Source organism: Salvia splendens, chromosome 21 (genome assembly GCF_004379255.2).
Source record: "Salvia splendens isolate huo1 chromosome 21, SspV2, whole genome shotgun sequence".
NCBI classification, from domain to species: Eukaryota; Viridiplantae; Streptophyta; class Magnoliopsida; order Lamiales; family Lamiaceae; genus Salvia; species Salvia splendens.
In genome coordinates, this window is record NC_056052.1 from 24,170,291 (window position 1) to 24,198,072 (window position 27,782).

A 27,782-nucleotide genomic window follows, 5' to 3' on the forward strand; every position below is an offset into this window, starting at 1 on the left:
TTCTACTAGAATATGTAATTAGAAACATTATTAAACCACGTTTTAGAAAATTTAAGAGTTAGAATACTATAGTACTCCCTCCATCCATAATAGATGACATATTTGGGAAATGACACAAGATTTTATGTTTTGTGTGTTAGGTGGAAAAAGAAAATAGTATATTTATATTAATGTGAGAGAGAGTTTTTTCTAAGAAAAGAAATATGATGTTTTTTTTAGGATAAACTAAAAAGGAAAGTGTGATATTTATTATGGAACGAGGGAGTATACTTTTTTTTACGCATAGTAAAAAATTAATATGTCAGGTTAACTTTATTTCCACTAACCATATACTATATGTCTCATTAAAAATTTAAACTCTTACGACCAATCATTAGTTTAATTTTTCACTATTTTCCCTTTGACTTATTTTAAAGAATATCTTGAAACTTGAGATGCTCATTAAGAAAAGGAATATCTCTAGATGATTTTGTGGATTGCTAGTTGTATAAGTTGCTTCGTCCACGATGTTACGTGCATATACAGTCGATTTCTATGAGCTATGGTTTCCAGTCCTCCTGATATGAACATTATTGCTTGATAATAACATTATTATTTTATCAGTCATTAACTTTGAGAATTGAGAATTTGTATTGCGAGTGCAGACGCATAATTTGATGTTGATAATACTACTATTTTTTAGATGATGTAAGTTTTTTGTTTACACCTATTTAGTTGGAAGGGTCGGTAACCAAATTGTGGCGAACATGCACCCAACAAAGTCACAAATACAAGTGGCGGATATATTGGTCGATCAATTATTTAAATTAACACACCTTAGAGAATTGGAATTTAGGACCATTGAATAGTACTTATACCAGATATTCAAGTTTCAACCTGTGCCCCACAATCATTATTTTAAATTATTTAAATGTAATCAACATCTTTTTAACAAGATATGGTGTTGGAACAACAGATTGAACAGTATTTTTGGTGGGCTCAAGAGATTTTGTTCATCACGCCTATACAGTAAAGATCACAGTCATAAAAAAGTCTCACGCTTTACAAATTACAAAGAACAATTCTTTTTTCAATTCTCGTCACACCCATTTCCTCTCCTCCCTCGGTGCGTTTTCTGGGTTCTTTTGTTTTTTGGTTTCTTTTAGTGTACAAGTATCAATTTTTGAGCTCAATTTGCTACTTTCTCAAGTCAAGATTCAAATTTTGTTGGTTTGCTCAAGTGGGGCATGTTGATGAGCATTTCCGTGGACCCCCCAGTCCTTCAAATTATTGCACTGTGTGGAAATTAGTTGACAAATGATTTTTTTTTGTCTTGAGTTGATCGTGATCTTGATTATTCATTCTAATTACACCCTTCTGTAGCTTGTTTGGATTTTACAAGGTTGTGGCAATCTGAATTTATCTTAGCTGTTTTGGTTTTATTTGGTTGATGTTGGTGTACAGTGTTGTTTTAGGAACTAATTCAACATATTGTTGCTCATTTTACCAGTAAAAGATCTTATCTTTACTTTGGATTTTAAGTTTTAGGTGTATATTTTAAATGAAAACATAAGCACAGAGTGTAAGCATAAGATGAGAGATGCATATTTATGCCTTTTGAATTTCCTATTAATTTTATTTGGCAACTCTTGTTGTGTCAAAGTGTGAATCTTATATGTGATCATATTTTAGCTTCAGATGGGTATATACTTGAGTGCTCCTAAAACGGAGAAATTTTCGGAAGATGGAAATAACAATAGGCTGAGGTTTGGTTTGTCTTCCATGCAAGGATGGCGTGCTACAATGGAAGATGCTGTGAGTAGTCTGTCAAGTTTGTTCTCTCCATGATTTAATTTAATAGTAGCATATATTTATTGTTCTGATGAGTGAGTACTGTATAGTATAGACTTTATCTAACTGTAAGCATGATTGCATAGAAGTTCGTTTGAATCCGATGAGTTTAGGATAGAAAATATTGTTATGATGATGAGTTTGGGCTTTAGAAAGTAGATACTCTTCTTCACGTGGACTGTATTCAGACCCGTGCTTCTATTCTTTAATTGACAAGTGGTGTGAGGCCTTTCAGATCATTGGAAAAGAAGATAATCGAATCAGATAAAGATACTTATGGGTGAAAATAAGCAATATATTTTTATGTTTGGACATTTTGGAAAATCTCTTTCAATTTATACTTTGGAGGATGATGCATGTCATTATTAGCTTAGGATGTCATTTACTCATTGTCAAGATGTTACCACTGAATTGTGTTGATTATTTGTATCTGGATTGTTTGGAGCTTTTACAGTAAAATTGAAGTATGACCTTCATCTTGTTTTTGTTTGATTGTGTTCTTTGCAGAATTTACAAGTTCCTAATTATTACAGTGTCACTACTTTTTTCCTTTAGCATGCAGCGCTTACAGATTTGGATGATTACACATCATTCTTTGGTGTCTATGATGGGCATGGAGGTATGTTGGTGTTATCTGCTGCTTGTATTTTACATTTCAAAACTAGGGTGTATCTATCTTATGGCGTTCTGAAAATTAAGTAGTGCATCAAGTTTACAGTTAGAGAATATGATTTAGAAAAGGAATAATTTGTGTCAGTTTTCTGTGAGGATTACAACAAGAAACAGCAGTTAGATTTGTTTAGTTCTCATCTCACAGTGGATCATATCTGTCTCTTCACTATTATGGCTGTGTTCTCCATTAGATATTGCTGTAGAACAGTAAAATATAGATATAAGCGGAAAAGTAAATAGACATAGTAGAGAAAGTAGTAGTGTATTTGGTGTATTTTATTACTCAACACAGGCCACATATATATAGTACAAAACACTAAGCTAGGCTATGTCACATAACCGATGTGGGACATAATACTAATATTCTTAACACTTCCCCTCAAGCTTGGTACAAAGTTCTCAAAAATGTTTTTCCTCAAACATCGGCAGCAATAGTAGTAGCCGGAACTATAGGGTAGTACTAGTTGCAACTGTTGCATAAGTAGAGCTGCAAGGCAGAGAAGTAGTAGCTGTAGCAGAGTAGCAGCTATAGGGCAGTAGTAGCAGATGCAGAGCAGTAGTACCAACTGTAGCAGAGTAGAAGATGCATGGTAGTTAGTGTCAGCTGTAGCAGAGTAGCAGCTGGACAACAGTAGTTGCAACTGTAGCAGATGCAGGTAGTAGTATCAGCTGTAGGGCAGTTGTTGCAACTGTAGCAGAAGTAGCAGATGCATGCATTGACAGTTGCAGCAGAGTAGCAACTGTAGAGCAGAAGTAGTAGATGCAGCGTAGTAGTGACAGTTGTAGCGTAGTAACAACTGTAGCAGGAGGACAACTGTAGGAGTAGAATAATAACTGCTGACAAGAGCGCAGGTAGATAAAAAGCAAGTAAGAGCGCAGGTAGATAATACCGCGCAGAGCAACAGAGCAGGAGTTGAACAGCATGTAAATAATAGCGCAGAATACAGCAACGTAAAAACCCTAGTTTGGGCAGAGTAGCGGAGTAGAGCATATCATAACTGTAATTTCGGAAAGAGTGGTATAGCAGAACCATAATAGTGCAGAATGAAGCAACGTCAGAAACCCTAGTTTGGGCAGAGGAGCAGTTGCGCAATATAGTAGTGGTAGAAACCCAAATTTGGGCATAATAGCGCAATAGAGCAGAACAAAATATAATTTCTGGTAGAGTAGCAGAGTGGGGACAGTAGAGCGGGAGCGGCAGAAACCCTAGTTTAGTTCTTTTTTTTTTGGAAACCCTAATTTTCTAGAGACGGATTCGAAGCCGCTCTGATACCATGTAGAACAGTAAAATATAGATATAAGTGGAAAAGTAAATAGACATAGTAGAGAAAGTAGTAGTGTATTTTATTATTCAACACATGCCACATATATATAGTACAAAACACTAAGCTAGGCTATGTCACATAACCGATGTGGGACATAATACTAATATTCTTAACAATTGCATTGTTTAGAAATGCTAGTTTGCATCAAGTACATATTTGCCTAGGAATCCTGCCGTTTGATAAAAAGGATCGTTTAAATAGATTTTGTTTGTATTTTAAAGCTTTTGTTTTGCAGGTAAGGTGGTTGCCAAATTTTGTGCAAAGTACCTTCATCAACAAGTGCTAAAGCAGGAAGCCTATTCATCCGGTGATATAGGAACTTCAGTTCAGAAATCTTTTTTCAGGTCATTTGCAGTCCATTGATTATTTTAAACTTATTTCCTTGTTTACATTTGAACTCAGTTAAGTAGAGCCAATAAAATAGTGTACTCATATCAGTGTGCGTTGAAATAACTAAAGAGCTTCAAGTTCAAATAAAGCATATATTGGCTCTACAGATACAAAAATGGTGTGTTTTCCTGGTTATTACCAATGGCTGAAGCTACTTACTTGAATCATTCACATGCAAAGAGTTGGGTTTCATAAAAGTTTCTGCATTTGTTATGCAGAATGGATGAGATGATGCGTGGGCAAAGAGGGTGGAGGGAGTTGGCTGTTCTGGGGGATAAAATGAACAAGTTCACCGGCATGATAGAAGGCCTCATATGGTCCCCAAAAAGTGGTGACAAAAGCAAGCAAGTGGATAATTGGGCATTTGAAGAGGTATTTCCATTCGTCTCAAATATAAACAGTGATATTGTGATTATGTGTTCCCCTGCTCTTTTGCTTTGGTATATGTTTGCTTATATGTTATCATCAAGGCAGCATAATAACATTACCATTAGTTAGATAGACATGCTCTACAGTACTGTAAGTACTTGAATGGGGTAAATATTAAGTTTCCACTTGTGAGAAGGTTCCTGCATTATGTTGTTGCTTAGCTTCATGCTTATATTTGAATTACTATATTGGTACAGGGACCACACTCTGACTTCCCGGGACCGACTTCTGGTTGTACTGCTTGTGTTGCCATCATAAGGGAGAACCAACTTATTGTTGCTAATGCTGGTGATTCACGCTGTGTTATTTCTAGGAATGGCCAGGTAAATAGGCGCGCCCTGATTTGCATTTATTACTTGACTATTGATTTTGTTATGCATGTTAGATGCATCATACGAATGTTTTAGTTTTTTTGTTTTTAAAGTGTTATGTGACTATGATTCTTATCGTGAGGTCCTGCGTTGTCCAGGCATATAACCTTTCAAGAGACCATAAACCCCATCTCGAGGTTGAGAGAGACAGAATATTAAAAGCAGGTGGTTTTATACATGCTGGTCGGGTCAATGGCAGTTTAAATCTTGCAAGAGCTATAGGTGAAGTGCAATGTTCCTCACCCACTATTATCATTCCTGCAATTATGTACTTAGTTGACTAAAGTTGACTCACAACACCACAAACATGAATCCTGACATTTCTAGTGTTATTCAATGAAGACAGTATGTCTGTGCTTTCTGATGACTAACGGCGCCCAAGTTTGTTATAGGTGATATGGAATTCAAGCAAAACAAGTTTTTGCCTCCTGAAAAGCAAATTGTTACAGCCAGTCCTGACATAAACATAGTATGTATCTCCCTCATTTAAGTATTGTATTCTACTTTTCTCTGTGATTCAAACTTGTGCAAGTAGGCTTTGCAATTGGCAGACAACAGTAATCGTGATTTGCCAATGCTATTACATTAATGATGAACAGCTTTTGGGCAAATACGGAACTGACATAGTAATTGTGCCTAGTATAGAAATTGCAAAGTTCTAATATGGAGCAAATAGTCACGAAAAACTCCAATTCTTGCCTTGACTTTGGCTTAAACGGAGTGAAAATAAATAGCGGAATTTTGCACGTGCTCAATTTAGATGGGGTTGTAATTAGAATTGCATATTTTTTTCGGGCCTTGTAGTATGAATAATGCGTTAAAGAAACTATGGTTAGCGTAGTTGGACATTATTTAAGCGCTGTCAATTTATTATAATATCATCTATGCCCTACGTCGATTTTTTTGTATTTGCTCCATACAGAGATATGACACCAGTCCTTGTTCCTTGGATTTGAAAAGATAACAGCTTTTTTCAATCTTTTATCCAGGTTGAACTTTGTGATGATGATGAATTCATTGTGCTTGCCTGTGATGGAATTTGGTATGCAACCCTAACATTTTTCTTTTAAATGATAATTATGATATGGAAAGCATTACACTACAAAGGAAATTATGTAGCACTATATATAACTCATTGAGTTGCTGATTTGTCTCTTTTCAGGGATTGCATGTCCAGCCAACAACTAGTAGATTTTATACGCGAACAGCTGAAATCCGTAAGTTCTAATGGTACCAAATCTATAAACTGATCCATCCATAGATTTTGCGAATTTAGATCTTCAAAACAAGATGATGTTTGTTTCGTTGGTCAATTCGTGAAGTCAGTCTCTCTCAGCTTCCGCAGCTGTTATTTTGATGGATTGCTATTAATTGGTCTTGCAGGAGACCAAGCTTTCTGCAGTGTGTGAAAAAGTACTTGACAGATGCTTGGCGCCTTCCACAGCCGGAGGGGAGGGTTGTGACAACATGACCATGATTTTGGTGCAATTCGAGAAAGCTACATCTTCGGATGATAAACCCTCAGCTTCCGAGTCCGAGTTAAAGCCAATCATAATAATATGATCCCAGTAGGAGGCTATTCTTATTAACAGTTTTACACAATATCTGTAAAATGTGTACATAAATATGTTGGAGAAAATACAAAGACTCGCCACTATAAATTACACCTATAACTTGTAGATGCTACTAAAATATGTTCAGTAAATTAATTAGGTTTTGTTTAGATATAGAAACAATACAATTATGAGGTCCCTTCTAGTTCTTCTGCTGTGATTTCGACTGCCGAAATTTTTGTTCATCGGAGAGCATTTTTGTAAACCTGCAGTAAATAACCAGATGAATAAAGAAAAAATCAAAAGGGAAAAATATATTACCATATGTTACTGAAAATAAAGTAAATTAATTACTTAATCAAAACGTGCTGATTTGTGCCTCCACCAGCAACACAGGCTCAGAATTTCGATGCTCACCACTTCTTTTGTTACTTCTCGCACTGCCACCAACGTCTGCAAGAATATCGTGTTTCCATCTTACCCATTGGTCTATGTAATAAGGTTCTATCGATGCTCAGAATAGTGTGATTAGCCTTCCATCAACAGGAGATTGGTGCATCTTCTTCAAGCAAGATGAAACTCCCGTTAATTAAAGATACATTTTAAGTTTATAAAAAAAATAAGTGAAATACTACATTTTAAAAAGTTTATAAAAATTAAGTGAAAAAATTAGTGAAATGTGAGTACCATTTGATACTATATATCAATGTATAGTGGAATATAAGTTTAGTGAGTTAATGGAGTATGTGGCTCACTTACTAAAAATAAAAATAAAATAAATAGTAGTGTATTTTTAAATGACGGACAATTTGAAATGGCAAAACGTTGCAAGTTTTGACAAATGAAGATAAGAAATATTAACGACTCTCTACCATTAGCCTTCCATCAACGTTTTGACACACACAACAAGAGTGCATGCTATCTAGCAATATATATAGTGGGCAACATGCGTAGCTATTCCAAATTACTCCCTACGTCCCATAAGAGTATACACTTCTAATTTTGGAAACTTTTTTCTCTCTATTGAGGTAAAACTCATTCCCCATTAACAATAGTTTAACTACTTTTTATTTATATCTCTCTCTTACTTTACCAATTGTGTATTAATACTCATGTCCAACCAATCAGGGGCTGAGCTAGGAATATGCAGGGAGGTGCATTTAGTGAGAAAGTAAAAGATATAAATTTTATGATTGGTAATATATACACGGAGTAGAAAATATGAGGTGGGGCAAATTCCCCTTCGGTGCCTTTACTAGATCTCCCCATGCAACAAAAAATGTATGCTCTTGTGGGACAGAGAGAGTAGTAGGGTTGGGAACTCGACTCAACTATCTTAAGACGGATGGGGTATATTAATATTTTTCTGAACAATTTTATTCAAGAAAAAATTGATGTAGTATTTTGTAATATCTTAATTTGTTATGTACTACTACTAAATATCATATTTATATGATAGCTAGTCTTATTTGTAATTTTATACATTTATTTTTATAAAATAGTTTTAATTCAATTATACTCCTATAATTTTTTTAACAGTTTCCGATTATTCACATATTAATTTAATTGAGTTGATAAATGATCATAATAAAAGTTGAGAGTCATTGTGATAAGAGAAAAAAAAATTAGTGTTTGGACTGATAACGATAAAGCAAGTGTGATTCATTTGAAGTGCAAAGAAAAATAAAATTTAAGTGTTCATGATTATTCATGTTTTCTATATTCTTAATTGGACATCCCACCGAAGATGAAAAACATCTAATGATCTCCACTCCCCTACTCCAAAGTCGAAAAGTAAATATTTTTTGTTAGACAATTAAATATTTGTATAGTGTGAAGTATGCGGTCGTAGCTAAAATTTTGACATTAAAATTTATGCTGCAAGGAAAAAATAAGTGTTCTATAAATTTATAATCATGTTAACTAGGTGATGAGTCAAATATGAATTCTATAAAACTACAAAAAAAGAGATAAATCAATCACCCAAAAAAAGATAAATAAACCCTCACACTACTACTTTCTGGGCTTTATTACTATTCCCATTTGCTCGAATCTCCTCTGTTAAAATCAAGGAGCTCGAAGCACTCATATTTTTTGCCAAAAACTTTGTTGAACCTGCAAATCAATAATGATGGTGAGGATGTTGATGCATGCAAGTATATAATTGCATAAGATAAACATAAGTTTCATTCCACAGTTATAGGTTGTCTAATGTCTATGATCCAAATAACCATTTAATTCACTAAAACAAGATAATGATCATATAAGTAATTTTTTATTCTCAAGTAAATTCAGCACATAGACAAAATATAGAAGCTTGACAAGATTTTCAGTTCCAAAATTCTTGACATTAGAATCAAGAAACTGATATCAAACGGATCAAGGATCAAGAGAGAACACTACTATTGGCTAGACACGCCATTCTACTCTAATCAGAACAGATCCCCCGGTCTTGCAAATGCTACACCACGTGAAACTCATCGTTCTAAAACAGAAAATCATGTACTACTAGGGCTGTTTGATATGGAAAAATATGACAAGAACAAACATTTTAGGTCTGATAACTCGCTTATCTTGGAGTTATGTACCCTAGGATAAAACGTATCTAATCCCAGCCAGTTTCCACATGCTCCATAACCTTCAACCTATCTATCAATACTCATCAAGTTATGAATCGCTAGAGACAGCAAAACAAATTCACAGCGACAAAAAGACACGAACTCACATAGTGCAGCAGAGTAACTCAACTAGAATTTCGGAGTGACTTGATCAGGCCAACAGATCTTTTGTTCGCCCTCAGCCTTATCCTGAGTCGAAGGATTCTTTTTCCTTTTCTTGCATCTAACATCCTCTTGATATACATGACCTTTTCCTTCTTGTGCCTTGCCATCTCTCTGCAACATAAAATACAACTTAAACTAAATTGATCCCTCATCGAGCCAAATGCCAGCAACTATTAATCATGTCTTTAGGCAATTATATTTACCCGGAGCGAATTTGAAAGCAGGGGTTGATCAATGGTGCTGGGAATGGGATTGCCCCCACCCTGCAATGCATTGGTTTCTTTATCTGTATTGGGTGCTTGTCTTTTCAACAAATATTTATGCTTCCTTCTCAAGAATCTGAAACATAATAGGTTATTAGTTACACATTTTAGAGTGATAATTAACAAAATTGAACTTGTTTTGTAGGAGCAAGCAAACAAAGAATGAGAATTATACCTAACTTCAGCAAATACTACTTCTCTCTTTTGCTTTGCAGCCTGCAATTTCCTCTTTTTAGAAACAAATACCTGAGCAAAAGAGTAACATACCAATTCATCATCCAAAATCATATTTCCAAAACTCAAATTTACTCTGATAATTCATCGTGAAGATGATAGTTTGTTACTAGTTTGAAATTTCAACAGATAAATAGATAAAGAGACCAAAATCCATGCTATCATGCTATAAAATTCTTGAAGAATTGATAAAACCCACTAAAACAAAGAGCATTATGAATGAGAATAAAATTAAAATAAAACAAAATAATCGAACCTTTTGTAGGTCAAGGTATTCTCTCAAGAGTGTTTGGTATTTTAACTTGTCTTTAGCTTCATCAGAGGCAGAATGCGATTGATCAAAATTAACAGAAGCCCGCTTCATGTTCTGCTTCAATTAATCCGTTTCTACCAACAGAAGTCCAGAATTCCGCAGGGAACAGGAACCCAAATTATATATGAAAACAAAATCAAATCTTTAACATAAGCAGAGAACAAGTTGGGAGTGGTCTCTCTCTCTCTCTCTCAAAGTTTTTAGTAGAAGAGAGCGAGGAAGACGAAAGGGTATATGCGGAGGCGTTTGTGGTTGGATGCAAGAAGACATATTGGTGTATATGTATATGTACATCCTCCACCATTGATTTCCTAATAGCATACAACTTTCCATATATATTATGTTTGTGGGTTTTGATGGAGTTTTCGTTTAGGTCCAGATAGAGATAAAGAAAAGAGCGCGTGTGGAATTCTACAAGGATAGGGATTTGTGGAGAGAGAGGGGCAATGGAGATGGCTTTCATGGCGCAGAAAGGGCAGAAGATATGGTATACTTCTTGTACACAACCAATTCTTTTATTTGTGCTGATTCCATAATCCATATTTAATTAAAATAGTGTTAATTAGTAGTACGAAAAATTGATCAAATAATCAATTTTGTTTATATAATAGTACTTTAAATTATGTAATTTTAATTTTTTTTAATTGTCCTATCGATATATAAAATGATGTATTTTTAGTGATATTCGAAACAACATTATTTTATTAACACACGCATGTTTTTTATTTTCTTGTTTTAATTAAACAATGTTGTTTTGAACATCCTGTCTACACAATTGGAAAAAAATTTGAATCAATTTAATCTTGTGTTTTCAATGTGCGTAACTGACGAGATTTAATAAACTTTGTAAATTAACTGCTTATCCCTAAATAATAATATTATAATCGTACACAATATACTTTTGATAGTATTTAACCCCTGAATTTTGCTTATAACGTGGTTGAAAATTCTTAATTAATAGTCTAAAATAAAAAAAATATCTTAAAGATTGTACTCTAATTCTTTCTAACATAGAAAATAAAGAATAGAATAAAAAATAAAATGAAAGTGAGGTCAAGAGGTAGAATATCAAAGATGAGGGTATAATTCGCATTTTTCTAAACTTTTGGGCTAAAAGCAAAATCCCAAAACTCTCATAATTTTAGATTCTCCAGAAACGAAACAGCGGTATCTCACAAAACCCCAAATTCTCATTCTGCACAACTCTAACCCTCCTCCCCACTTCAAAGACGAAGGCGAGAAAGCTAAATTCGGCTAAATAACAGAGCAATGGAAACCGGTAGCGTCAGTAAAGTGATACCGGAATCAGTAATGGAGGCGGTGAGTAGAACTCGTATCAACATCGATGAAGTGCAGGCCAATTTGGACCAGCTGTTATCTTGCTATGACAAAGAAACCCTTGCAACCATGGAGCCTCTCGAGAGGGCCCGAATCCACTTATTGATTGCCAAAACAACAACTACTCTCTTTGCTTGTATGTCAATTTCTCTCTGCTTTTTTCATGTTTTTTTTGTTGAATTGGTGTTGCATGCATCAATTAGTATTTTTTATAGCCTAATTGGAGTAGTACTTAATTTTATTCATTAAACCTTGATACGGCTCGAGCCCTCTTGTTGATTGCGAAATCGAGAACTGTGTGGGTTAGAATGTTTTTTTAATGGTTGTGCGCGCGTTGTTCTTGCGTGTATCGCTAAAGGGAAGATGGAAGTTTTCTCCTTCCTAATTTTTGTTCATTAGAAAGGGACAAGCTTGTGTTTTTTATGCGTTTGCGTGATGATATTTAGTGTCACATCAATTAGCAAAGATGCTGAAGCTTTTCTTTTGTATGTTCTTCATAGTGAAATTTTGGAATTGATTGAATTACTGTTCTTTTGTGTGTATGTGTATGTGTATGTGATTTCTCTATTCTTTGTGGTTGTGCAGTGAAACTAAGATGCAGAGGTGTTAATCCAGATGATCATCCTGTGAAAAAAGAGTTTGTATGTGTTTCTACTACCAGCTTCTTTTGTGTTTCTCAACCTTCTTTTGGTGTTGCTTACTTATTAATCCAGCTGCATTTTCACCTCAATGAAATTGGTCACTAATTTTAACCTTGAATATGGTATATACTATATACCCAGCAGTTTATGTGGTTTTATTTTATGGTTTCAGGAAAGATTGAGCTTGTACGAAGAGAAACTACAGAGATGCGTAGACTTGAGCAAAGGTATGTTTTAGCCTGCCTTTCACTCCCAAATATAACAAATAGGAGACACAATTGAATTTAAAGTTCATTGGGGTAGTGTAGGCCAAATCCAAATGAAGAAAACCTTCTGGTAAAAACATTAATTTATGCTGTTGCATGGACAATATACTAAGGTTTTTAAAGGGTTCAAACAATGATCTTGGAGCAACTCTCAGTTGCTTCCGTTGCTTGCATAGCACCTCTACCGTTGTCAAAGTTAATTGTTATGTATTCTGTTTTGAATTGCAACTGATAGTCCCTGGTGATCTTGATGGGATGAATAAGACAGTGTGAATATGTTCTGAAGTCTGAACAGTAATCAATTCATGAGGGCTTTGGTAGTTAGGACCTTTACCTCTAAATATTGACACACAAGATATTTCATTAGTATGATAATATCTGGTACTAACTATGATCAGTGGTTTCATTGCCACTATTTCCTAAAATGTTACTTGCTGTGTTTGTAGCTCCCCTGAGACCCTCAACAACCGTCAACACCCCTGCAGCAGCCCGGTTTATTGAGCATTCTCTGCCTGATCTTTCCTCTGGTATATTTTTCTAATTCATGGTGTGGCGAACCTTAACCTCTCCTTTAGTTGTCTTTTGATTAACTACCTAATTTGCAGAACAGAAGCAAAGCATGCGGGAAATTAGTCGTGGGGAGGGTCGGGGATTCAAGTATGTGGACAACAATCTCCACAAGAAGAGAAAATACCAGTCATCCGAGAAGCTATCTGTTCGTTCTGCTGCTCAGGAGTTTCTTGAGAAAGCAGCACGTGAGCTACTTGGTGATAATAAAAATGGTGTTAAAGGACCTTTACAACCTGCAGATTCAGATGAGGATATCCTAGTTCTGGACTGATCCTATGGTAGATTTTGTGATTCAACCTTCAATTTTTTTATTTTGATGTTGCGTTTAAATGTCTGGTTGACCTTTTCTTTGCTGCTTAGCTGATTCCTTACTCGATGCAAAACACCTTTTTCGAACTAAGAAACTTTCATTAGCAGCCAAGATAGTAAGGTCTTATATTTTCTTAACATGGGCGTAAAAAAATGGGACCGAATGACATATTCCTAACTTTCTATAGATGGTAAGTGTTTAATCTTTCTAACCACAATCTGGAAAGAGCCAAGTGAATTGATGACATTAAATTTGCCCAATGTGAATTTTAGGTGTCACTGAGTAGCTACTGAGACAGTTCTTTGCTTTTTACTGAAGTAGCCAACTAGCCATACCATATGTGGTTTGTCTATGTAAATGTAAGATGGATCATCCTTTAGAACTTAAATTCTTTAGTCTTTTATGGTCATGGATTTGAAATTTACTGGGACAGTTCACGCATTGTCATGTTTTCTAGTTAAATGTCCTAAGTTTCAAGTACGAAATAGTACTGTTATTTCCTGTTTTATCCGAACAAGTTGGGGAAAATTTTGTACCCTGAAGCAGTATTTATATGATCAAAGGACCAAGAAAACTTTTTCTACGCAAACATTTCCTTTGGTTTTCTAATTGCAAGAAACCGTTTTACTGCATACTTTCATCAAAATGGTACGACTATGACTCAGGATTGGATACGAAACACCTTTTTAGGGAAGTGGGGGTTTATTTCCAAAGTTGGAAATTTGTGAATGCTGAACTTATTATGTTCAGGGGCGAAGAATGAACAATGGTTGGATGGGTTAAAAGCAGGAAAAGATTTAAAATGAGATATGTATGATGTCGGTTAGATATGGCGATATAGTTCCTGTACAGTGTACACAATACTGTCTGTTGTATTAGTTGATTGGAGCATGCCTTATTTGTATGGAAGCTTCAGTCTACTTTTTTTTTTATCTAAACAAGCTCATGCAACTACCAAACAATTTTTCGGAACATTCTAACCCCTCTTTCCCACAGCCTATTAAATCTTCAGTGGCTGTAGGTTTCCAAAATTTAAAATAACGACCCCTTCTGTATATATGCTAGTGTTTTTCACGTGTTGTCTATCCGATTTCCATATCTATAATTTTCTGTGTGTACATTTTTCTTTTTTACGATCAATGGTGATTGCAAGTCTTGGTCAGGAACTACTTTATGAACAATTAAACCTTTTTGTTTTTGTGATAAGTACTGTAGGTACTTGTCCTTTAGCTATAAGGTTAATATGGAATTAAAATAATTAAACATTGGTCCATTTTCATTACTGCCTACCTTCATTTATCATATTGACTCCATGCATTGCTCCCTTCAATCAAATCCATTGGTGTTGCTATTTAGGAATTTAATTTAATTATATCACCAGGGAGGATCTCGAATTGCCATGTCAATAGGTATATTCTTTTCTGTAGTGGGTATTTTTATTTAAATCTTTCTTCACTCTAGGAAACAATTAACATAGTTATGTGAGAAACTTAGTTGCTGATGGCCTTAGCTGGCCCCACTTTTTGCCAGCTTAGCCTCAGCATAGGTCCTGATTATGTGCTAGGCTCTAGTGCAAAGAGAATCTTAGTAAATGCATTGCCAAGTTTTTTTTTGTCTTTATTTCTATAATACTGTTTTTGTCGTTAATTATTTCTCGCCCAGCCCCCAACTCTATATAGGCCTTTGGATGTCCCAATTTTTTTCATGCTTAGACTTTTTATGCCCTCGTTAGGTGCTAGGCTCTGTGTTCTACCCTGCTAACCGGAAATGCCTTTTATGACATTAGTTGTAGTGTATGTAGTGGTTTTTATTCATGAATATGCATAATGCTTTGAGGTTGAAGATTCTGTAGAAGTCACACTTCTTTGGGATAATGCTCTAGTGATAGTAATGCTTTACTTAAAGCAGTTGTGTACTGAGTGACGGCTGGCATGGTTTTTCAAGTTCTGCAATATTTATTATTATGTGCTTGGATCGCGTATTGGAATAGTATTATGTCACCAGTAAAATACATTATAGAATCATTCGCCGTGTAACTTTGGAATTCATCACTGTAACTTGGACTTATTTTCTCTTTCATATTCCCTGCAGGTTCCATTGATCATGAGGACCAGCTTCCCATTGCATTGAAATTATAGGAAGGCGAGACATATTTTGTTGATCGCAGATGGCGATGGTCTCCAGCAAATAACTACTGCCTCTATTTTCTGGTGGTATATTAAATATCCGTCGTACTAGCCAGGTGTCTGATGAGGTTAAATGAACAAGCCTACTGTGTTTAGCCGTTTAAGCCAAGTTCAACCTCCATTCTTTCGTTAGAACATGTAACTTTTCAGAATGAATCAACTTCTGGTTAAAGCTATGTAACTTTTTAGCTGGGAAATTCTGCAAGACTACATTTCAAGTAAGGCTTTGGAATTACTGCCTCTGGAAATTTTCTCCGCCTAGTTTTTTCAAGTCTCTCTTTTGTTTTTGGTATATGAAGTGTTTTTCTCTTTGATTCTGTTGTTTTATGATTTGAATCTATTTTCACAAAGTTATCTTTTTTTTTTGTTCTAATATGTTATGCTTTCCATTTTATGACTACAATTTATGCACGTTTAGATTTGCTAGTCGGAAAAATAACGTATCTGTAGATAAAATTCAGTTCCTTCTCTTTTAACACGAAAACAAGTTGGGTTGGTTCACCTTCTACTTTAATAAATTTTATCTTTAAAAAGATGAATCATATTTTCTACTGATAATATTTCAGTAATTTTTTACTTATTTATTTTTACTTTCTTACTTTTACAATAATATTCCAAGTAACGATAGACAAAAATTTTAAAAAGTCAAAGTCAAATTTCATGAAGTAAGTATGTAATAATTCAATTGAAAATCGTTTCTTAATTGTATAATAAAGAAACTAGCACATGTAACGCTACGTGTATATTGCAGCATAGGCAAACGACACGTTTTATAGATTGCATGCACCTCCATCAACCCTTCTTCATCATCTTCATCACCAAATGCAAATTTCACTCACAATTGACCTTTTAATATGGCAGGAAATGAGGAGTGGAGAAAAAACGCGGACACGCACAAGATGAGCCCGGAGGAAGTGAGGAGATCAGGTGTGGAGGCCTCAAAGCAGCCGCCGGGACACCACCCCGGCGAGGTCCTCCACCAGCGCCGGAGCTTGCCCTTCGGCCCTATGTACATCATCCTCGCAGGATCCGCCCTCGCCGCTAGCGTGTGGTACTTCACCTTGTACTCCAAGAAGAAACCCGAGGCCACCGCTGCTGACGTGGCTAAAGTTGCCGCCGGCGTTGCTGAGCCGGAGGACACGAGGCCTCGCAACTAAATTTAAATGTTTTAATTTGTGTATCTTTTGCTTCTCTCACTCGTTTCTGTTCGTTTTCAATTTTTAATACTTCTAAAACCGTTCTAATTCATGCGTTTTGCCTAATACTTCAAGTTTTATTTATATTTATATACTGTGTGTGATGCGATATAATACTAGTACCACTTTTCTTTGTCAATGCTTTATCTATACACACACTTCAAATCTAATACACTTGACTCGTTCACTTCTAACTAAAAATATGTAGATTTTAAAAAATATATATATAGTAAAAGAATAGAATAGAAAATTCTAAAATATGAATTGAGTAATCAGAAAAGAGTAGAAAATTTTAGATATATTAAAAGTTTTAGACCACTTATATATAATCTCAGTAGTCGATCATATTGGAATAGTGAAGTACTCATATTCAAATGAATGAATATAAAAGTTATTAATTTAAGTTAAACCATCATAATTTTGTTTTATATTTAATATGGAACTAATGCATATTGTGCAAGAAGCTTCTTGCAATATTGATCAAGTTTAAATAAAATAAAGTTTTCTGGAGAAACAAACAACATAAATAATAAAAATTGAAGTTTAAATAAAATAAAGTTTTCTGGAGAAACAAACAACATAAATAATAAAAATTGATTAAATTATGGCTAATTAAATCGAATTACTAATTAAAAAGTTTGCAACATACACAATTATCTTATTCATTTCTTTTATGATGACATGATAAGCGAAATTTATATTTCTAACATATTTGTAACAACTCCAGAGTTTTAAGACTTGCTATCGTATTCATTGTGTATTTTATCTAAAGGAAATTGAATGTGATAAGTACAGAAATTATAACATTCTTAGTTGTGTATTTTATCTAAAGGAAATTGAATGTGGTAAGTACAAAAATTATAACATTCTTAGTTTATAAGTCATTTTTAAAAACTGTCGACGAACCAGAATTGACTATATCAAATGGTAGTGGCATTTAATTATCGACCAGTTTACAAGCTCTCCATCTTTGCTAAAAAGAATTACAAATATGACATTTTACAATAGCTAATACAGTAATACAGATTCTCTAAATAGAATTCCAAAAAAAAAAGATAGATATTGGCAAAATACCAAAGCCATGTATACAATTCAGGCTTAATCAAAATCAATCAATTTTGACAGAAGAATAAATGAGGCTGGTGAAGATGAAGCACGCATAAAACCCAATGGTGCCGGTGAGCACGAAAAACGCATACGACGCAATCAACATGTACCCGAAGTAGAGGGCGCCAGAGACGGGCTTGGTGATCTCGAGCTTCGTGAAGAAGTAGAATGTCGCGTAGAGGAAGAGGTAGAGCGCGGAGGATCCAGACGTCAGGTACGACCTCCACCACCAGAGGTAGTCCTCGCTGCACAGCTGGAAGTAGCAGAGCACGATCGTTATCTCCGCACACGTGATGATGAGGATGATGAAGACGATGAAGAGGAACCCGAAGATGTAGTAGAACTGGTTCAGCCAGATCGAGGTCAGGATGAAGAAGAGCTCGATGAAGACAGCTCCGAACGGTAGGATGCCTCCGATCAGCATGGAGAAGACGGGGTTCATGTACCACGGCTGCTCCGGGATCTGTCTTGGTATTTTGTTCGTCTTCACCGGGTTTTCGATAGCAGGTTTCTTGAACCCGACGTAGCTCCCCACAACGATGAGCGGGACTGAGATCCCGAACCAGAGGAAGACCAACGCGAACATGGTTCCGAACGGCACTGCACCTGAAGATCTCTGACCCCAGATGAGAGCATTGAGCACCAAAAAGACACCAAACACGAGGCCCGGGAACAAGAAAGCTGTCTGGAGCGCGATTTTCTTCCACTCCGTTCCTTTGAACATCTTGTAAAGCCGGGCAGCAGAGTAACCAGCGAAGAGTCCCATGAAAACCCAGAGAAACAACATAGCTGTCATGAGCCCGCCCCTGTTCGAAGGCGAGAGGAATCCAAGGACGGCGAAGACCATGGTGACGAGCATCATCCCGAGAAACTGTACACCAGTTCCAACATAAACACATAACAAGTCCGAGTTGCTCGGAGGCCTGAACACATCCGTGTGGACCAATTTCCAACCCGTCTCTTCCTGTGCCTCCTCCTGAGTCTCGAGCTGGTTGTACTTTGAGATGTCTCGATAAAGTGTTCTCAGCATTATCATTGCAACCATGCCGGAGAGGAAGAGCACGATCATGAGAGAGTTGACAATGGAAAACCAATGGATTTGATCATCGGTCATCAGCAGATACGTGTCCCATCTCGATGCCCACTTCACCTCACTCTCCTGAAACCAGACCAATGGATCAGTTCCACAACATTACAAGTCACTAAAATTGAAACTTATACTGGTTAATTCGGGCAGGACAAGTAGAGTCGGCACTGACATAATAAAATGCGTTGTGCGGACATAAGGCATTCGGATTCATTACCTGGAATGCGACATCATAAGTAAAAATGATTTCTTGTGTATCATCAACCTCTTGAGGAGAGTTCGAAGAAGAAACTGTTCTCTTTGCTTGGGAGTCACATGTAGTGAGATGAGCGTTCTCATTCCATTTTCCATCATATTCGTGTTTGACACTACAACATGATACATTAGTAAGCAAGTTTATGTGCAATTCAGCAACTTAGGATTACATTTTAGCACACCAGAAAATAACCTACCTAAATGGTACAACCTCAAAACCGACAATCCTCGCTGAATCAGTCAACTCATCCTTGTGAAACTTGACAGTAAAGCTCAAGTGGTTGTATATGAAGTATTTTTCATCCTTGCTCTGTGTATAATGCAAAATGCTGAGTAAAAAAAAAGAACTCTTACAAATTAATTGTTAAATATGAAGGTTATGGATAGCTTACACCAGCATACTGCCCTTTCAGCCCAACATGATGACCGAGCTGGTAGATAGGGGGGCTTTCTTGTTCTGATCTTGGTATCGGAACGACCAAAGGGAGATTATCTAGGATCCTGCAACGAAAAAACATAATCATTGAATAAGGAAGTGATAGTTAATAAAAAACGACACAGTAAAATGAAATTTGTGTACTATAATGTTTGGCATACATGTTAACACGATATTCATCCTCAATTTTTTCTTTGAATGCCTTTGCTTTTTTGGGATCAAGTGTAACTCTACAAACAACGCTGCAGACCTGTGGTTCCCTCATTTTGAACTGCAGCAAAAGCATTAAACAAGACATCAATAATAAGAGAAACTTTTAAAGCGCATTGTAGCATAAAGAGATAGGACGGACCACATAGGGGGAGTTCTCGATGCGATCACCACGAAGTACTTCTCCAAGATTTTCACTGCTATCGACTATCTTGTTTGGGTGACAGTAGGGAAGAGAATAGTAGGTGTACGGAAGTTGAGTCTTTATAGAAGTCAATTTGTTTACTTTCACGTTCAATGCATCTCCCTGCATTCGATACAAGAAACAAAAAAGGTCAGAAAAAGGAGTATTAGTACTGTCCAAGATCAATTAGAAACTTCTACAAATGGACTACATAAACATAGGAACAAAATTGAAGGGCTACAAATAAGCCAACTCAAAAATTTTCAAAATTCATCCAGGACACCAAATGGTGCAACCTGATGTCTTGTAACAAAGAGTCTAGGGATCAAACCCTCCGTTCTCTCTCCCCCGAGTAAAAAAAGTATAGCATCAAAGACCAAGGGATGTGGATTTCAATGATCACAACCAAAAGAAAGAAAGGTTTCATGACGGTAACTCTAACTGATTAAAACTTAAGAATAGACAAGAATATTTCACAAGGCGAACATGCACAATCTGCCTGCAATAATGCCTTCTGCATGAGTTTTTTTTTCAGGTAATGCAATCTACATGCCACAACATTACACTATTATCCCTCCTCTTATGATATTGAAGAATGTGAAGCACCCTTCGTCATCTCATGTACAATCTTCACTCAATCATACACAACGGCTTAATGGTAACAAGTCAAGAATCACTAGCAGTGTACATTTAGCCAAAGTCGAAGACCGGCCATATTAGTTCATTAATTGTGCCCATCAATCTCCTATAAATCCCTAAAGATTTCCTTCTACAGTCAAAGAAATTGTACTACTAAAACTATAATACTCTACATCCTCCAGATCATTCAAAACTGCACTCCACAACAACATTTTTGCTTAATCCTGCAAGCTGTTTATGACAATAAGCTTAAAAACTATGTCTCCACTCTACATTGCTTGATTTGAGTCCAATAATCCAAGAAACTCCATGTCTCCAACAAGACCAAAACACATAAATGGCTACTGTTATCAACTATCATCTCCTATATAATTTAAACCCTAATCAAAAGCACACAAGAGCACAGACAGTCACTAGATCTTCACACATAGCAAATATCAAGAAATGAACAAATTTTAGGCAGAAAAAACAAAAAAACGAAAAAACCCAAATGAAAGTTTAGGCAGAAAATGTTGGGTTTTAAGAAAGATTGAACCTTTTGAAAATCTTGGGGGGCAACACCCGGGAGATAGAAGCTGAATGCATTGTGGGAAAGGAGAAGAATGCACAAGGCTGGGAAGAGGAAAACAGCACGCATTGCATGAGATCCAACAGCTGCTCTTCCCATGGTGGAATGAAGCAGATACTCTCTGTGCTTCCAGATCCAGAGAGAGATGAGGAGGATCAGATCACTCGTGTGTATTTTAAGATTGTCGGTTGCTTTGTTAGTTCTACCTTCACTTCTCTGGCTACAAGTCGAAATCAAGGATTACTACTTTAATCATTACTTATTAATATTAATATTTCCTTAATTGATCTTCCACCTCACTCTTTTATGAATTGTGTATGAATAGGGGTTATATTAGATTTGAAAATTACTAAGATTTTAATTCATCCTCCACCTCACTCTTCAATAAATTGTTCCTCCTTTTGGGTTAAATTAGATTTGCAAATTAGATGTTAGTTTTACCATTACTATATTATTGGTTTTTAATTTAATTGGTCAAGTTACTAACTCAAATTCTTACTATGGTCATTTCGGTATTAGTATACACTTTATTAATAATTCAACTATCACTAATTATCTCATGATTATCTATCTAGAATTGACTCGTTGGATTGAATCTTATGAAATTTAATCCCGAGATACAATACGATTATCCATAAGGCTTGATTGGGCTTACCTACTATTCACAATATAGGCCCAATTTACTTCCATCATATGATTTGATATAATTCCAATTTATTAATTTTAATTTTTTTTACACAATTGGAAACATGGAAGTGAAAAAGAAACATTTAATTTTGAACGAGACAGGAAGATCGAAGAATAATATTACAAAATGAAAATAGAGGTGCATAAGCTCATTATCCCACCGGTGCAAACAAAAATTGCGCAAATCCAGATTAATCATACGCAACATTGTATTAAAATTAAGAACTTATCGTATTTTGGGCAAAACCGATTAACATTGTGTAATGTAGCAAACCTAACACCACCATAGGTGTTGGTATCTCGACTATTAGCGTGTTTTGTTCAATTTCAAAATCAAACTCTATATCAAATCCATTACCTCACCAACCACTAAATTAATCATCTAGATTATGATGGATATTAATCTGCCTGAACCACACACAAATAGGGTAAGGACCATGGACTTAAGATAATTTTTTATTTAAATAGTCGAAGCCTATCTCTTTCAGATAATTAATCAAATTCTTTTACATTCATCTAAACAAAATAGAGATTACTTAGTCTCAAAAATCAAAACCAAATGTTTAATCACTACTAGCACGGGCATCCGTTTTCTTCGCATTTTTCGTTATAATCTTCATCCACTTAAAAACCTACATATATATTTTTATACATTTAAAATGGACTTTGATAATTTCTTGCTTATTGTGGATTTTTCCCTTTTTCTCAATTACTGTACTATTTTACACTTGAATTTGATTTTTATCCTAGATTATTAAAAATATTTATAAACTAATAATTAATCGTTTATTAATAGTATTATATTTTGGCCAAGTATATATCGAATGACTTAGTCAAATTATATACCTTACAAAGTAGGAAATAATGTAATACCGACCATTTCTCTGCTTGATCTTGGACTAACTAAATTAAATTTATTGTTTGAAATATTAATGCATGGATTGTACAGTTTGTTGAATAACAACGATGGTTCTAAAGATTAGATAATAGATCAATAATCTCAACTACAACCTTTTATTTATTTATTTAACTTTTTAGATTGCACACCCTGCTGCCCGACGGAAGGTCTCCGCGCACAGCCGGAACGTATATCTGATCTGTAGCCGTTGCCCGACGGGTTGGAACCCGCGCACAGCCGCCCAGATCTTTATCTCCGCCGACCCTCACGGGCGCCGGATTATCTTTATCTCGTTATTGTCCGTTTTATCGGATCGTTAGGGATTAAGTCCTTAACACACACGCAAATTAATGATTCTGTCCAAGTACACAAAGACTAGCAACATTGAAATTCACAGAGCTAGTATATCAAAGCCAGACGTACATATATTAGTATTTAAGAATCAATAATAATTAATTATTTAAGACTACCATTTCATCAAACGTAACCTATTTCCGTCCAACTATTTTTAATTAGTCAAAATATTTAACATTTAATCAAACTAACCTATTTCACTCCAACTATTTCTAAGTTGAATGATTATACCATTCAATTTAAAGTAATTGTCAACACATATACTGATATACAATTAAAAAATCATACTAACATAAGATTAATAAGGTATTTTTTGGCCCCAACCAAGCATTGCTATCTCCTATCCCCTTGTGCTAATTTGTTGGTTGTTAGATTTTACGGGGCTAAGCATGGTCTCATTCATTGAAGCGTAATAAGAGTGACTCATTAGGTATTTAAGTTGATCTATTTTTACTTCATATTTTCGATATACGACCATCCATATGTAAATATCTAAACAAAGATTTGCACCCAAATTCTTATTTATGTATAACAACTTGTTATAGTAACTCAAATCAATCTTCCACTATAAAAATAGATGTTGACGGAGTATAACTAAAGGGATCAGGCATTCTTAGGCGAAAATATTAACTAATGTGTTTAAACATTTAAGTCAATAATTTAACAACTATATGCATGCAAGGGATGAAGGGAATACGCAAATTAAAGTGATAAAAGATATACGTATCCATCCAATATATTTGGCAACTAATAATCATATTATGTCTACTGATATTCACACCACGCTTGCCATATTTATTCTATCATATTTGAAATTGAATCACGTTATTTTATAAACTTATAAAACTAAACTTATGTAATTTCCACATTTGCGTATTAAATAAATTCATAAATCCGATTACTATGTAGAATAAACGCCCAAACCTGTTTTTAAATAATTTAACATGATTACGTTAGGTCTTATATACGAAAATTGACTTTCACGCGGCTGCATAACATTTCGTTGTCACTTCTTACTATCATACTTCAATTCATTATGACATGATCGCAGTTGGGAAGAAAAAAAGTAACATTAAATCAAAAGATAATGTTATTAAATGCAAAAACATATAGATGGACGCACGCGTTTCAAACATTTGTATATAAAATAATTTTCAACTGAAGTTGTCCATCCTAATTAATTTTTGTCTCGATCGAGTTTGGCTAATTTGGAATAACTAAGCATGTAAGCCAACTATATCACTAGACAACACAAACTTTTTTTGTGTTCTTGAGTTGACCTAGTGGTAGAGTAATATTTTAAATCAAAAGGTCTCGTGTTCGAGTCTACTCTAATACGAACTTAGACATTAAGTATTCTACCGCTAGACTAACACACTTTTACATTTTGTTGCGTGTAATATGCATTAATAATTCATGTATAAACTTTAAAAATGGGATGAATTTTGATCAGATGATAATCGTATAGTAACTCTTTATGAATCAAGTACATTGAGATAATACAATTATTTTTTTAATAGGAAAAACATGAAAATTTTAAAATCATATTACAAACATACAAAAAAATTGTGAATTATAAAAATGATAGTTAGCTGCGTGTACAATATTTAGAGAGGAAAAAGCTGGTTCAAGAGATCAATTACTATTAATTAGAGATGAAAAAGCTGGTTAACGTGATCTGGTCTCGATCATTTAATTTAATTTGACAATTAACGAGTACTATGTCTATAATTATAACTTATAGCACCAAGTTTACACAATCAAGCTACTAAAGCTTTCTAAATAATTGGTACATATATGCGTGCGAATTGAAGCATGGTACAAGTTTAGGCTGTACATGCATGGACCCTCTTCTTTAAATACACATAACCCTTTCATCATTTTCATTGCACTACAATATTATAATTCCAATGTCACCTTCCTCAAAGAATAAGCTCCGATCTCCGGTACTTGATGGACGACTAGTCACAATTCTTAGCATCGATGGAGGTGGCATTCGCGGAATTATCCCTGCCAAGATTCTTGAATTCCTCGAATCCGAACTCCAGAAATTGGATGGCGAAGATGCTAGAATTGCAGACTACTTTGATGTAATTGCAGGGACGAGCACTGGAGGGCTGATGACGGCCATGTTGACCGCTCCCGATGCTAATAATCGCCCTATTTACGCAGCTAAAGATATTGCTCCGTTTTATGTAGAACATGGGCCTATGATTTTCAAACAGAGGTTTGTTAATTTGATTTTTGTTAAGGTTGATGCATGTGAATTAGTGGTAAGATTTGATACATTGATATCAATGATCAGTGGTTGTTGTGGATGTGGATTGCTTGGATGGATGGCTGCGTTAGTAGGTCCCAAATACGATGGCAATTATTTACATGAGCTCACAAGGGAGATTTTAGGGCAGACTAAGTTGCATCACACGTTAACAAATGTTGTTGTCCCAACATTTGATATCAAGCTTATGCAGCCCACCATCTTCTCCTCCTATGAGGTCTCTCGCAATCTATCTCTTTGTTGTTTATATAATCGTTGCACATGACAATTGATTTATGCATGGATCCAACAGGTGAAGTATCGGGGCTACAAGGACGCGCTACTGTCCGACATATGCATCGCCACCTCTGCCGCGCCCACTTATTTTCCACCGCATAGTTTTACAAACGCCGATGACTCTGGCCAGTCTTGGGATTTCAATCTCATCGATGGTGGCGTCGCGGCCAACAACCCGGTACACACTCCCACACTTGAAGTATACTGATCAGAAGTTCGCAAATTAAACAAACAATTAAATATTCCACACTGAGTTTAAAAATAGAACTTGAACTACTATAAAAGTCTTACTCTATCATGAATTAGCTTTAAGAGATAACCTTATAGACTTTTATCATGATGTCTAATCGCCAAGTATGGGCCAAAACATTAAGTAAATATGACTGAAACGACTGTATTAATGTTGTAGACATTGGTGGCGGTGAGAGAAGTGACAAAAGAAGTATTGAGCAGAAGCGAAGATTTCTTCCCGATTCAGCCTATGGAATGCGCAAAGCTGCTGGTGATATCGCTAGGCACAGGCTCAGCGAAGCGGGAGGAGAAATATACGGCAGAAATGGCGTCGAAATGGGGCATTTTGGGCTGGCTCTTTAATGGAAATTCCACACCAATAATCGATATCTACAATCACGCTAGCACAGATATGGTCGATTATTTCTTATCAGCAATATATGAGGCTCAAACTTCTCAACAGAATTATCTCCGCATTCAGGTCAATATTTTTAGTGGATAATTTATTAGAGACCATTAAATTATGTATTTAATAGACACTAGAATTAGGGTTTGTCAATTGTCAATATGGTTGGTATGCTAATTTAATTTGTAATCTTTTACAAACAATTTAGGGTTTATTATTGCTTTTGTTGTATGCGCCATTTATAACATGTGACGCAGATTTATATATAATTGTACAGGCTGAAAATTTAACTGGAGATAGGTCGTCGGTGGATGTCACAACAGATGAGAATCTAAATGATCTGGTCAAAATCGGAGAATGTTTGCTGCACTATCCCTTTTCAAGACTTAATCTGCAAACAGGAAATTCTGAGCCTGTTACTGGCGGAGGCACAAATCAGGATGCTTTGATTAAGTAATTAATTTACTTATTTTTTTCATATTTTTATTCTATAACATGTAGTAATATCTTTTCTGTACATATTTTTTTTTCTTTTTACATGTGTTATTTACCGCAGGTTTGCAAAAATGCTCTCTGATGAACAAAAATTTCGACAGTCGAAATCACAAACACAAGAACTAGAAGGTGCCTTGTAATTAATATACTGTGGAGAATATGTAATGTAAATAGTCTTGGTTATTTTGCTCAGGATTTTATTTAATTTTATTTAAGACGCATTTTGTATGGGCTAAATCCATAGGAATAATTATTAGACATGTACTACTCATAAAGATAAGTTGTCACAGTCATTGACTACGGCGTATATATTAAAATCGTACCATGTCTTAATACATTTGGAAACTTAATTGCCCATTAAACTCTCCTACGCATAGCTCTCTCTTCGGCTGTAATAAATTACTGGAGTACTAGCTTAATCAAATTTATCATCCAAACAATACCCAATTAATTTACAAAACATTTTCTAGTTGCAATCTACTACAAATTTGTGGTGGTCTCGAGGGCATGCAAGAGTTTTTTAATTGGTAGTATTAATTTAATTTTCTCTATTTTTTGTTTGTCTTGAAAAGTGAGATTGTCACAAGCTAGCTAGCTCTTACATATATTAATCTTATAGTATTATGAATGAATCTGTTAATATTCAGTTAATTACAGATTAATAAAAATATAATTTGCTCTACCAACAGGTCATGGCACAGTTGACAGCACAGAGTTGTGGTGACCTTGAGGTTACAAGTTCAAACCCCACCACCCGTTGGGAACTTTCGACCTTAATCCGCAAAACCGATCAAGTAGGATTAGTCGGATTCTGCCAAATGCGAGTTCAGTACACCTTTTATCAAACCAATATATATATATATATATATATATATATATATAATTTGCTCTCAAACAAACTTATATATATAATTCCTCTGAATAATCCATCACCTAAATAGTTTGTATTGAGTTGGAGGAGACTTTATAAGTGTGACATTAAATCAATAAGCAAAATCCTA

General features: G+C 35.3%; 5 protein-coding genes across 12 annotated transcripts; 3 read left to right on the top strand and 2 right to left on the bottom strand.

The window, feature by feature from the left end:
- The first annotated feature begins 932 nt into the window (after positions 1-932).
- Positions 933-6,740, top strand: LOC121785102 (probable protein phosphatase 2C 60). 5 transcript variants are annotated; one of them, XM_042183458.1, is made up of 11 exons: positions 933-1,105; positions 1,672-1,794; positions 2,386-2,449; positions 4,063-4,171; positions 4,436-4,589; positions 4,844-4,969; positions 5,116-5,239; positions 5,410-5,486; positions 6,007-6,059; positions 6,180-6,234; positions 6,401-6,740. In XM_042183458.1, exons 2-11 carry the CDS (start codon positions 1,678-1,680, stop codon positions 6,578-6,580), a joined length of 1,059 nt encoding a protein of 352 aa, XP_042039392.1. In that variant the 5' UTR covers positions 933-1,105; positions 1,672-1,677; the 3' UTR covers positions 6,581-6,740. The 5 variants fall into 5 exon arrangements, with proteins under 5 accessions (XP_042039392.1, XP_042039394.1, XP_042039393.1 ...); XM_042183460.1 differs by having other exon boundaries at positions 934-1,105; positions 1,678-1,794; XM_042183459.1 differs by lacking the exon at positions 933-1,105 and adding an exon at positions 1,203-1,381.
- A 1,679-nt stretch (positions 6,741-8,419) lies between these two features.
- LOC121783408 lies at positions 8,420-10,642 on the bottom strand. Of its 3 annotated transcripts, none has more exons than XM_042181469.1 (5): positions 10,107-10,642; positions 9,792-9,862; positions 9,557-9,692; positions 9,319-9,464; positions 8,420-8,685 (listed from the first exon to the last, which is right to left on the bottom strand). In XM_042181469.1, coding segments are annotated over exons 1-5 (462 nt in total). In that variant the 5' UTR covers positions 10,215-10,642; the 3' UTR covers positions 8,420-8,684. The 3 variants fall into 3 exon arrangements, with proteins under 3 accessions (XP_042037403.1, XP_042037402.1, XP_042037401.1); XM_042181468.1 differs by having other exon boundaries at positions 9,296-9,464; XM_042181467.1 differs by having other exon boundaries at positions 8,420-9,464.
- Positions 10,643-11,300: 658 nt separating this feature from the next.
- LOC121785587 (nuclear nucleic acid-binding protein C1D-like) lies at positions 11,301-16,463 on the top strand. 2 transcript variants are annotated; one of them, XR_006046978.1, is made up of 7 exons: positions 11,301-11,637; positions 12,087-12,142; positions 12,315-12,369; positions 12,855-12,935; positions 13,014-13,256; positions 15,380-15,692; positions 16,336-16,463. XR_006046978.1 is itself a non-coding variant. In XM_042184061.1 (6 exons), exons 1-5 carry the CDS (start codon positions 11,433-11,435, stop codon positions 13,247-13,249), a joined length of 633 nt encoding a protein of 210 aa, XP_042039995.1. In that variant the 5' UTR covers positions 11,301-11,432; the 3' UTR covers positions 13,250-13,256; positions 15,380-15,786. The 2 variants fall into 2 exon arrangements, 1 of the variants encoding a protein (XP_042039995.1); XM_042184061.1 differs by lacking the exon at positions 16,336-16,463 and having other exon boundaries at positions 15,380-15,786.
- A 1,118-nt stretch (positions 16,464-17,581) lies between these two features.
- On the bottom strand, positions 17,582-21,376 carry LOC121785585 (transmembrane 9 superfamily member 8-like). The gene is made up of 7 exons (XM_042184058.1): positions 21,124-21,376; positions 19,908-20,072; positions 19,717-19,826; positions 19,512-19,620; positions 19,317-19,429; positions 19,082-19,232; positions 17,582-18,936 (listed from the first exon to the last, which is right to left on the bottom strand). Exons 1-7 carry the CDS (start codon positions 21,253-21,255, stop codon positions 17,779-17,781), a joined length of 1,938 nt encoding a protein of 645 aa, XP_042039992.1. The 5' UTR covers positions 21,256-21,376; the 3' UTR covers positions 17,582-17,778.
- Positions 21,377-25,001: 3,625 nt separating this feature from the next.
- On the top strand, positions 25,002-27,782 carry LOC121785586 (patatin-like protein 2). The gene is made up of 7 exons (XM_042184060.1): positions 25,002-25,322; positions 25,401-25,590; positions 25,666-25,827; positions 26,059-26,361; positions 26,564-26,739; positions 26,843-26,910; positions 27,471-27,782. The coding sequence occupies exons 1-7, from the start codon at positions 25,006-25,008 to the stop codon at positions 27,503-27,505; spliced, it is 1,251 nt and encodes a 416-aa protein (XP_042039994.1). The 5' UTR covers positions 25,002-25,005; the 3' UTR covers positions 27,506-27,782.